The following is a 12,951-nucleotide window of genomic DNA, read 5'->3' as shown; positions in this document are numbered from 1 at the left end:
TCCACTTTCTTGCCCGTTCCCCACATCCCTTGATTTCCTGAGATCAAAAACCTGTCTATCTCAGCCTTAAAATACATTCAATGATGGAGCATCCATAACCTCTGAGGTAGTGAATTATAAAGGCCTGCAACCCTTTGAGTGAAGGAATTTCTCATCTCAGTCCAAAATGTTCAGCCCCTTATCCTGAGACTGTGCCCCCGTGTTCTAGACTCTCCAGCCAGGGTTAACAATCTCTTTGTCAACCCTGTCAAACCCCTTTAGAACCTTGTATGTTCAATGAGACCACCTCTCATTTTCTAATGACAGTTTTAATAAGGAGCCTCAACTATATTAATGCCCACTTGAAAAGTGCCTTAAAACATTTTAGTGACATTTCTTTGATGTTATCCATTAAAACTGTAGTTTTAACATTAAGACTCAATACACCTGTAATGCTTGCTTATATCACTAGCTCATTACAACTTGCCCTGTCACCACATATTGCAGATGAAACACTGGCAAGCAATCCACCCAACCCAATGACTATTTCATCCTTCCACACTAGTAATTTGTTTTAACTTCTAATAGTTTGATCTCAAAGGCTGCTACAATGCTGAATCAGAGTAGCAGAACTTAAAATTTGGCTTCAAATTCAAAACCTACATCTTTACAGGTTGCTTTACTTAGTTGTACCATATTCGAATGACTGGCTGATGTCATGATTGTTAGGTGTCCTTCTACAGGAGTACGTCCCCCCACCAACTATTGCTTTATTTTTAGGCAGGGTACCTGTGAATGTTCCTCCACTTCTAGTTCAGGTTTTATTAATAGATAAAATGAAAAAGATTTTTTTTTAATGACTTTAACCAGCCAAGCTGCATTCTTCATGCTTATGAAAGATTAGGAAGGTTGATGCTGTGGAATTTCCCATTTCAGGGGCCTAATGGCAGATGGAGTCACTCCGAGGTCAGTACAGCATATCCATATGCAGTGTAAAGTTTCCCTACACATGCCTCAGCCCCAGTGCAAGAGCAGCCTCTACTGTATCAGTGACATTTTTCATTTCCCACACTAGCTATCCTGTGGTCTCTCTAAACTAGATTGCCAATGAATGGTAAGTTATGGACAATTTTGTGCAGTAAGCCTATGCTCATTTGGAACTGGATTGAAACTACCCTAAAAGCCAGCAAAGGAGACTTGTATCCCATTTGCCAGGACTGGCTATAAAGTCAGGTATCAGAGGTGAAAGCCCGCTGTGTAAACCATTGCACCACCCAGCCAGCTCCTGTTGCTCATCTTTCTGGTAATATCTATCCTTGAACAAAAATACTGATCAACAAGGTCCAACATGGCAGGCTGAATTCTAACACAGGCTGAACATCCTCAGACACAAGCTAGCCAACAGAATTCATGAATGCAAGCTACATTTTTAGTGCTTCTTCTTAAAATTCAATTAGAATCAAATCACTTAAAATATTGGGTTGTCTTACACAACATAATACAAATATATGGGTGTGAAAAAGTTGAAATGCTCCAGGGTGCAACAGGCAAGCTTAATATTCTGTACTAAATGAACATTTTAAAAAAGAAAACCAGCTGAGTTTCCAGAAAGAGGGGGATGATAAAGTATCCCTTGTACATTTAACAAAGTGTGTAGTAGTATGGGGAGGTAGCTTCAATTTCTTTTCTTACATTCAGCCACTTTAGGAAGTGAAGATGAGGGATTCATCCTTAGGCCATTTTTGTACATTTCCTAGCAACATTACCAGAAACCAACTGGCACCTGCCCTCAATCACAGGAGAGCCAAGAAACTTGGAGAGGGAGAAATTTCACAAACAGCCAAACAAAAATAAAAATATGCTCTTAAGAAGAAATCATTCTCTCCCAAGAAACTTTCCTCTCAGTTGTCCTCTTGTAAAGTCAATGAGCTTTATTTGCATGAACAGCGCTTTGACATGTCTCTCAAGAACTCATTCTTCAAGCCTGAATCTGGATAATGAATGGCAATGGTCTATTTGCCATTGGGGCCATCACAGTGTAGCATCCAAACAGATGTATGTCCAGCAAAGGTTGGGGGGGGGGGGGGGGGGGGGGTTTGGGGGTTGGTCGACAGAAATCAGAAGTAGGAGCCCTGGCAAACTTTTGCCTTCCTAATCAGTAAAGTACAAACCCTATTTTATCATTTCAGAAAAAACATCATGACTGGTTGAAATATTAAAAAAATAACTGTTTACATTGTCACCACGATGGCTGGGAATGGGGAAACTTAGACTATAGCATACACTAACATGCCAGCGAAGATCAACTAAGTCATCACAAACCAGGGCTTGAACCTGCAACATTACTGCTCTGTATCAGCACATATGGCAATTACCTCTTATGGTGACAAAAACGTGCATTTTAATTAAATGTGCCTGAGGCTCTACTAATGCCTGTAAATCCTACAAGAAAGGGGTAGATGCTGCAGTGAATTTTACACATAAGCTACCAAACTCTACATGACAGACATTTGGGCTGTAGTACTGGAACAGATTTAAATAAATAGATTAACTTCAGTCTGTACAGAATGGAACTTTTGATAATGATTTGACTTACCAATAGAACAATTTTTATTCCTTTAAAAGAACTAAACATCCTAACCACAGCAATTTTAGTCTCCAAAAAAAAAAATCTCGATTAATCATGTTCATGACCAAGCATGTTCAATTTGCAAGCTCTGATGGCTGACATCTTTACATGCAAAGGAAGCAAACAATAGCTGAAATTATGACCTTAATAAATGCTTCAACAGTACACAAGCTAAAAATGCCAATGAAACAAAAAGAAATCAAACAAACCTAAATGATAAATAAATAGTATCTAGAAAATATATAAAATCGGTCTAGCTATGCTAATTGCTCATCAACTTGCATAACTTTTAGAAAGTGGCTCGAGAAATTAATGTATTTAAGTTTAAAAACCTACATCATTTCCAAAGATCCAACGGAGCTTTTTGCGGGGGTGGGGGGTACGGTCACATTGTGCAGAAGTACAGAGCAAAAGCAATAGGGTTTTGGAATATTAAAAAAAAAAGTGCTGCAGCCCGAAAGGATCAGGGGTGGATGCAGGACCTGAAAGGACCAGGGGTGGGTGCAGGGCCTGAAACTACTGAAGGTCAGGGAGGGGGAGGTGGTAGCAGTATTTAGGAAGATGTAAATGCTTTGAAGAATTTAAACGTGATTCCCAGGCCATGCTCAAGAACACACAAGGCTTTTCTCAGGATCATATTGGCAGTGGGGAGCAGAAATTAAAGCACTGGTGTTCTAGCTGGAGGTAGATAGGGAGTGTAGGTGGCATTGGGAGTGTGAAACATAGAAAAGTGAAACATATGTCAGAATTTAGGATGGCAGTTGCAAAAGGAAGGAGATGAAAGAGGCAGCGGGGGAAATGTTGGGCAAGAGGCATAAAACAAAGAGTCAGTTGGGTAGCATGCTGAAAACAGCTGTCTTTAAGAGGTGGGAGGACTCGGATGCAAATACAATAAAGAGGCAAGCTTAAATCGACAAATGGGCGTTACAGGAATTGTGTTATAGTGGTACTTGCAGGATGTGCACTATTCATTTCTCAATCTACATTTGATGAAATAAAAAATAAGTTCAATTTAAGAAACAGAACAACAGCCAATATTCTCCCTCAATTGTTTGCACAAATCTAAAATGGTGTCATAGAATGACTGGCATGTAGTTTTTATTGCTAGAGGTACAGAGCTCTCCACTGAAATCAATAGTCATTGCTTTGAAGCCCAAAAATGTCAGCCATTTAAACTACCAAAAACAGCTGTATCAGTATATCAATTTAACGCAGCAAACAAGTAATGAACATGTTGCAAAAAGCAGAATTTTGGGCAAGACAAGACGGATGGATTGTTCACCTCACTGCAAATGCAGCTCTTCCAACTACAGAAAGGTTCACTGTTTCTGACAGGCTGGACCACCCCTCTAAGTAAAAAAAGCATTTATTTAAAAAAAGACAGGACTGTTTAAAAAAGAATGCTATTAAGTTAAAACAAAAAACTATCTAAAATATACAGTATATTCCAGAAGAAAAGAATACACATGCACATTATAGTGGCTATGTGTTACTAGCAGAAGTATAATAAATACAGATATCAATATGCCTTTAAAAGAAACCAAATAAATGGAACGAATCGAACTAAATTTGGAACTTCTCTTGGCACATTATGACAATTTAACAGTATACTTACTTCAGCATTGTAGAACTTGGTCTTTACATCGAGTGGTTTAAGGACCTGTGTGAATAGAGAGTGCAAGCTGAAGACTGTTTTCTCCGGTAGATCATCCATCAGGACTGTTAGATTTAGATGCTGTCTAAGAATTAAGCAGTTTCTTTGTTGGCAATTTGCTGAACTTCAAATCTGTGTACAACTGAATAACTGAAAATGTAGAATGTACAATAAACTTATTGGACAAAATACAAAGGACTCTCTGCCACAAATAAAAGTCACATGACTTTGAAGCCTTCCAAAACAAAATCCCTTGTCAAAAAGAATCTTAGGGATTAAAAAGTTTAATACCAAGCAGACCAATTTAGCTTTCAGCCTTTCATGTTAAAATGCTGTACCAATCTGCTAACTTCACAACTGCTTCTGACCAGAATATATCAAATACCTTTTGCATTAGGCCAGTGTTTATTGTAGATGGTATTAAATGTCTTATGATACACACTAAATCACAGCACCATTGTACAGTACAGACTGTAAAGCCATTACGTGCTAACAGATTAACACACATAATCCCCAAACTGTATAGCCTCAGTTGCAGCAGTCTGCTATTTGCTCTTAGCAACCCATTCACATAATGAAAGAAATACAAGCAGTCATGGTTTTCAGATGGGATGGTGGAGGGGGGGAGGGGGTCGTAATATTGATTAAATAAACAATTAGTTGTGAGGGGGGGGGGGATGATATGGGAGAAGGATCATCAAATGAGGCTAAATGGGTTGAACTGAGCAACAAAAAAAGGGGCAATCGCACAACTGGGAGTGTACAATAGACCCCCGAGATCGAAGAATAAATATGAAGAGTGCAAAAACAACAGGGCAGTAATAGTGGGTGATTTCAAATATCCTAATATTAACTGGGATAAAATTAGAATGAAAGGCACAGAAGGAGCAGAATTCTTAAAATGCATTCAGGACAACTTTTTTTAAGCCAGTACCTAACAAGCCCGACAAGAGAAGGGGCAGTTCTGGACTTAGTTGTAGGGATGGCAGTTAGAAGAGATATCAGCTGGGGAGCACTTTGATGGAAGTGATCATAATTCTGTTAGACTTAGGGAAGTAATGGAAAAGGACAAAGATAGACCAGGAATAAAAATTCTCAATTGAGGAAAAGCTAATTTTACTAAGCTGAGATATGATTTATCTAAAGTGGACTGGAAACAGCTACTTGAAGGTAAATCAGTACCAGATCAATAGGAGGCATTCAAGGAAGTGATAGTGAGGGTTCAGAACCAGCATGTTCCCTTAAAGAGAAAAGGTGGGACTAACAAATCCAGAGCACCTTGGATGTCAAGGGCTTAAAGGAGAGGATAAAGAAAAAAAGGGAAGCTTATGACAGATACCAGGGGCTCGTTACTGCAGAAAACCTAAAGGAGCATAAAAAGTGTAGGGGTGAAACTAAAAAGGAAATTAGGAAAGCAAACAGAGGGCATGAAAACATATTGGCACGTAAAATCAAAGAAAACCCAACGTTTCTTTTATAAATAAATAAAAAGCAAGAGGACAACTAAAGAAAGAGTAGGTCCATCAGGGACCATAAGCATAACCTGGGTGCGGAGGCAGAATGCATGGGCACAGGCATGAATACTTTGCATCTGTTTTCACAAAAGAGAGATGATACAGACATTGCAATCAGGGAGGAGTATGAATGAAATATTAGATGAAATTAACAGCGAGAGGGGAAGTATTAAGGGGTTTAACATCTTTGAAAGAGGATAAATCTCCAAACCTGGCTGTTAAGTGAACCAAGAGTAGAAATAGCGGAGACTCTGACCAGCATTTTCCAATCCTCTCTGGCTACAGGCCTAAACTGGAGGACTGATAACGTTGTACCAATGTATAAAAAGGGAGAAAGGGATAGACCAAGTAACTACAGGCCACTCAGCCAAACCTCGGTGGTGAGAAAATTATTGGAAAAATTTCTGAGACAGGATAAATCTCAATTTAGAAAGACACAGATTAATCAAAAACAGCAGGATTTGTTCAAGGAAGGTCGTGTCTGACGAACATGACTGAATTTTTTGAGGAGTTAACAAGGAGTACCGATGAGAGTAGCGCATTTCATAGAATGGTTACAGCACAGGCCAGTAGGCCTGTTGTTTCTGTGCCGACTCTCTGCAAGAGCAACTCACCTAGTCCCACTCCCCTGCCTTTTCCCCATGGCCCTGCAAATTTCTTCTCTTCAGATAATTAGCCAGTTCTCTTTTGAAAGCCTCGATTGAATCTGCCTCCACCATACTCTCAGGCAGTGCATTCCAGATCCTAACCACTCGCTGCATAACAAGTTTTTCCTCACGTTGCTGATGCTTCTTTTGCCAATCGCCTTACCTCTGTATCCTCTGGTTCTGGATCCTTCGGCTAATGGAAACAGTTTCTCTCTATCTACTCTGTCCAGACCCTTCATGTTTTTGAACACCTCTATCAAATCTCCTCTTAATCTTCTCTTCTCCAAGGAGAACAGACCCGCTTCCGCAACCTATCCACATAATTGAAGTTTCTCATGCCTGGAACGATTCTAATAAATAATTTCTGCACCCTCTCTAATGCCTTAACATCCTTCGCGGATGCAATAGGCCGAATGGCCTCCTTGCGTACTGTAAATTTCCATTATTCTATGATTCTATGGCTTTTACTTTTCATTATTCTGCCAACTCCTATTACCGTACAACTTTTGCAATTTTCTATATTGACAAATGCTTTAAAAATTCATATAAATCTATACTATAAAGAAACAATTAGAAAATATCTAATGTAATTTTAAAATGCTGTAGTTTAAAAAATTAAGTTTATACAATTCAAAGAAATGCAATCATGCACATTACAACTAATTGCCCCGATAGAACTTCTGAACTTTTCTGAAAACTGTGTGACTGCAACCTCAATCGTGCAAGATAACTTAACATTCTAAGTCAACATCATGCATTTTTAAATTGCTCTTCAATTTCATTGTGCATCTGCTTGTGGTATATAATTATTACTGCAGAGTTAAGGCAAGCAATTGCTTGAAATACTACGGAGGTTAGTCTTCTCCATTTGATTCAAACTGCCATCAATACCTTGAGGATAACTCCAGCATTCTCCATGCATATGCTTTAAACCCAACTTGTTTTTCCTACGTCCACTATCAAAGCAAAATTAACCATTTTTTCATTCTAGTCCTTCGCCCAGCTCATTCATACCATTATTTCCTGGTGCTGTTTTGATTGTTTCTGTTTGTAAGTGAAATGGGGGAAAAGAGTTCAAAAAACCTTTCAAAAAAGGGCAAAGTTTGAAAATAAAGGGATTTGCCAATTTAAGATGGAGATGAGGAATTTCTTATCTCAGAGGGTAGTTAATCTTCTGAATTTTCTTCCCCAGAGAGCAGTGGTGGCTGGGTCATTGATTAGCTGCACAGGAGGGGAGGAAGAGGAGTGGAAGGGCAGTAATAATAGGGGATTCGTTAGTTACAGGAACAGCCAGACGTTTCTGCGGCCGCAGACGTGACACCAGGATGGTATGTTGCCTCCCCGGTGCCAGGGGCAAGGATTTCAAAGACCGCTGCAGGACGTTCTTTTGGGGGAGGATGAACAGCCATAGGTCATGGCCCACATTGGTACCAACGACATAGGTAAGAAGAATGCGGTCCTGAAATTGGAATTAAAGGAGACAGGAATGAAATTAAAAAGCAGGACCTCAAAAGCAGGAATCTCAGGATTACTCTCAGTGAAACGTGCCAATGAGCATAGGAATAGGAGGATTAAGGGATTTAACATGCGGCTGGAGAACTGGTGCAGGAGGGAAGGCATCGGATTTCTGAGGCATTGGGATTTGTTCTGGGGTGGGTGGGACTTGTACAAGATGGACGGGTTTCAGGGCCGGGACCAACATCCTCACAGGGAGGTTTGCTAGTGCTGTTGGGGAGGGTTTAAACTTAATTATCAAGAGATTGGGAACCTAAGAGGGAGCTTGGATTGGAGAAAGGTAAAACTGATTACCAGGAAGTAGAGAAGCAGTAAGCGAAATTGCAAGGCAGACGTGACGAAGACAAACATCAAATAGGATCGGAATGAGAAATAATGTTAAGACAAAGATAAGGGCACTCTAACTGAATTGACACAGCATTCGCAACAAGGTAGATGAATTGAAGGTACAAACAGAGGTAAATGGTTATGATTTAATTGCCATTAGGGAAACATTGACCAGGACTGGGAACTGAAAATTTAGGGATATTCATCATTTAGGAGAGATAGGCGAAGGGAAAAAGGAGGTGGGGTAGCGCTGTTTATAAGGGACGCGCTCAGTACATTATTGAGAGAGGGTCTTAGATCGAAGGAGCAAGATGTAGAATCAGTTTGGGCAGAGCTAAGGAAAAGCAAGGGGCAGCAAACATTGGTGCAAGTTAATTATAAGCCACCACACTGTAGTGGTTATGTTAGGCACAGTATAAATCAGGAAGTTAGAGCTGCATGTAACATGGGCAACACAGTAATAATGGACGACTTCAATTTACATATAGATTGGGCAAACCTGATCAGCATTAATGCTGTGGAGGATGAATCCCTGGAGCATGTATGAGATGGGTTTCTGGAGCAGTATGTTGAAGAACCAATTAGGGTTCAGGCTATATTTGATTTATATGCAATGAGAAAGGGATAATTAATAACCTTGCAGTAAAAGAGCCATTAGGAAATATGATAGAATTCTACATTAAGTTTGAAACAGATATAGTTTATTCTGAAATCAGGGTCTTAAATCTGAAGAAAGGAAACTATGAGGGTATGAGGGACAAGTTGGCTACGGTGGATTGGGAAAATACATTAAAAGATTTGATGGTAGATAGGCAATGGCTAGTATTTAAAGAAATGGGCGGCACAGTGGCGCAGTGGTTAGCACCGCAGCCTCACAGCTCCAGCGTCCCGGGTTCAGTTCTGGGTACTGCCTGTGTGGAGTTTGCAAGTTCTCCCTGTGACCGCATGGGTTTCCGCCGGGTGCTCCGGTTTCCTTCCACAGCCAAAGACTTGCAGGTTGATAGGTAAATTGGCCATTGTAAATTGCCCCTAGTGTAGGTAGGAGAATGGTGGGGATGTGGTAGGGAACATGGGATTAATGTAGGATTAGTATAAATGGGTGGTTGTTGGTCGGCACAGACTCGGTGGGCCGAAGAGCCTGTTTCAGTGCTGTATCTCTAAATAAATAAATATTACATGGTTTACAACAAATATACATTCCTCTGAGACACAAAAACCCAACAGGAAAGGTGAATCAACCGTGGCTAACAAAAGTAGCTAATGATTGCATTAGGTCAAAGGAAGTGGCTTATAAGGTCGCCAGAAAAGTGGTAACCCCGAGGATTGGGAGCAATGTAGAGTCCAACAAAGGGGAACAAAGACAACTGACAAAGAAAGGGAAACGAGATTATAAATCTAAGCTAGCTAGAAACATGAAGTCGGACTGTAAAAGCTTCTTTAGTTACGTGAAAAGGAAAAGATTAGCAAGGGCGAATATGAATCCATTCCAGGTAGAGACAGGAGAGTTTATGGTGGAGAATGAGGAAATGGCGAAGAGACTAAACAATTACTTTGTGACTTCATGGAGGAAGACACAGAAAATATCCCAGAAATACGAGGAAACCAAGGGACTTGTAAAAATGAGGAACTGAGAGTAATTTGTATCAATAAACAGGTAATACTCGAAAAATTAATTGGATTGAAAGTTGATAAATCCTCTAGACCAGATGAGCTACATCCCAGAGTTTTGAAGGAGGTGGCTATAGAGATAGTGGATACATTGGTAGTTATCTTTCAAAATTCTATAGATTCTGGAAGGGTTCCTGCAGACTGGACAGTAGCAAATGTAACTCCACTATTTAAGAAGGGAGCGAGAGAGAAAATGGAGAACTACAGACCTGTTAGTTTGACGTCAGTAGTTAGGAAAATATTGGAATCTATTATAAAGGATGAGATAACTGGACACTTGGAAAATAATGATATGATCGGGTAAAGTCAACATGGATTTGTGAAAGGGAAATCATGTTTGACAAACCTGTCGGGAGTTTTTTTTGAGGATGTTACTTGTAGCATAAAGGAGAACCAGTGGATGTGGTGTATTTGGATTTTCAGAAGGCTTTTGATAAGGTCCCACACAGGTTAGTAAACAAAATTAGAGTACATGGGATCGGGGGTAACATAGTGTCATGGACTGAGAATTGGTTAAGACGGGAAGCAGAGAGCAGGAATAAATGGGTCATTCTCAGGATGTTACTAGTGGGGTACCGCAAGGTCAGTGCTTGGGCCACAGTTGTTTACATCTATGTTTTGAGTTTTGCCAGCACGGGCTGGTTGGGTACGGCCCGTACCTTGCCCGTTGTTAACAGCAGAAAGGACATGTTGTTTGATACGATCTGTCAGTCTTTGAGACGTACGGCCTATTTACCTAGCATCACACTGGCATTGAAATTCATACATCACATTACTCATTTGTGTGATAGGCAGAACATCTTTTTGGCTTGATAGCAGCATCCTGTTAGTGGCAAACACCACACGTGTTGCTACTACATAGTAGCAGCATGAAAAAGCCAGCTTTACCTGTTGCTCCAAACTCAAAACACAGTGTCCAACATTAGATGTGATTCCGTGATTGGACAACATTTGCTAAATAATCCACAGTGTGCTAAGAATAATGCTGATAACCAATTTAAGATGGTAGGGCTTGTAATGTGGTGCATTTGCGCGTACTGGAAGCTACATATATTAATACACAGGACCCTATTCTTTGCAAACATTGCGCCCGTTGCAGCTGAACAAAATAAGTGACAGCCATTTGCTGGTTCATTCCTCAGGGCAACATCTTGACCAGAGTCAAGCTGCCTAGTTTAAATTTTAAACAAAGCTTGGCAGTTAACTGTCAGTCACCGTAAACTGGTGCATTCACCATGGCAACACCTCTACCAGAGTTTACTTGCCAACCAATCAGCTCTCTCTTCTCATGCAGTACAAGTTGTTGTTTTCCTTTATATTGGTTATTCTTGCAGATTGTCCTGATGAGTGCTAGACAAAAAGCTTCAACATGTCTCTATTTTCAGCAATACTCGACTTGGGGATAGTGGGGGAAAATGGCGTACAGGTAAATGGTCAGCCATGATCTGTTTGAATGGCACAGCAGGCTCGATAGACCAAATGGCCTACCCCTGCTCCTATTTCCTATGATCTTATCTGAAGAGTTGGAAACAGAAATGAATACAGTGCAATCAGCCAGCATTCCCACTTCTAACCTTGTGGAGGTAAGGTCTTTGATGAAGCTGCTGGAGGTGGTTGAGCCTGTCCTGAGGAACACTTGCAACAGTGTCTTGGGGTTGAGATGATTGGCCTCCAATAATCACAACCATCTTCCTTTGCACTAGGTATGACTCCAGCCAGTGGACAGCTCCCCCACCCCACTTCCCAATGCCATCAATTTTACTAGGCATCCTTGATACCATACTCAGTCAAACGCTGCTTTGTCGTAAAAGGGAATAACTATCACTTCATCACTTCAATTCAGCTCTTATATCCATGTTTAGACTAAGGCTGTAATGAGTCTGGAGTTGAGTGGTCCTGGCAGAATTCAAACGGAGCACTGGTGAATAGGTTATTGGTGAATAAGTGCTACTTGATAGCATTGTTCATGACACCTTCCATCATTTTGTTGATGACTGAGAGTAGGCTGACAGGGTTGGAACTGGTTGGGTTGGATTTGTCCTGCATTTTGCAGACAGGGCATATCTAGGAAATTTTCCACTTTGTCAGGCAGATACCAGTGTCGTGGCTGTACTGGATACCTTGACTCGAGGCGCATCTAGTTCTAGAGCACAAGTCTTCAAGACGGGATTTCATCAGGGCCCACAGCCTTTGCCATATCCAGCATGCTCAGCCACTTCTAGGTATCAGATGGAGCGGAAGACTGGCTTCCGTGATGGTGAGGACCTCAGGAGGAGGCAGAGATGGATCATTCACTTTGTACTTCTGGCTGTAGGTGGTTGTAAATGCTTCAGCCTTGTCTTTTGCCATTGTTGAGGACTGAGATGCTCATGGAGCCTCCTCCTCCTGTTAGTTGTTAAACTGTCCACCACCATTCATGACTGGATATGACAAGACTGCAGAGCTTTGATGTGATCCATTGTCTCTGGCATATTTCTGCTGTTTACCATGCAGAACGGGCAGGAAAATGGAGATGAAGCCCAAGATCGGCCATGATCATATTGAATGGCGGAGCAGACTCGATGGGCCATATGGCATACTCGTGCTCCTATTTCCTGTGTTCTTGCATATAATTGTGTTGTAGCTTCGCCAGGTTGGCATCTCATTTTTAGATACACCTGGTGCTGTTCCTGGCATGTTCTTCTACACTCCTCATTGGACCTGGGTGGATCCCTGGCTTGATGGTAATTGTAGAGGAAGGGGTATGCCAGTCCATGAGGTTACAGATTATGTTTGAGTTCAATTGTTTGTGTCGCTGATAGCCAACAGTGCCTTATGAATGCCTAGTTTTGAACTGCTAGATCTGTTCAATTTAAAATGTGCCTTAAAACCTACCCTCTTTGACCAAGCTTTTAGTCATCTGCCTTAATATCTCCTGAAGTGGCTCAGTGTCAAGTTTTGTTCGATAACGCTCTTATGAAGTGCATTGAGACATTAAGCTCTTTAAAGGTGCTATTTAAGTGCAAGCTGCTGTTGTAG

At 40.9% G+C, this 12,951-nt stretch overlaps 1 protein-coding gene across 6 annotated transcripts in view; it reads right to left on the bottom strand.

The window, feature by feature from the left end:
* trappc13 (trafficking protein particle complex subunit 13) overlaps positions 1 to 12,951 on the bottom strand; it is a 119,098-nt gene that overhangs the window by 41,216 nt on the left and 64,931 nt on the right. For all 6 annotated transcript variants that reach the window (XM_068034289.1, XM_068034245.1, XM_068034253.1 and 3 more), the window contains one exon: positions 4,224 to 4,268. In XM_068034289.1, the coding sequence (XP_067890390.1) occupies positions 4,224 to 4,268 (45 nt within the window). The remainder of the gene's footprint in view (positions 1 to 4,223; positions 4,269 to 12,951) is intronic.

This window comes from Heterodontus francisci, chromosome 1, assembly GCF_036365525.1.
Source record: "Heterodontus francisci isolate sHetFra1 chromosome 1, sHetFra1.hap1, whole genome shotgun sequence".
Taxonomy (NCBI): Eukaryota; Metazoa; Chordata; class Chondrichthyes; order Heterodontiformes; family Heterodontidae; genus Heterodontus; species Heterodontus francisci.
The sequence above is the reverse complement of the archived record's forward strand: the minus strand, read 5'-3'. Positions and strand labels throughout refer to the sequence as shown.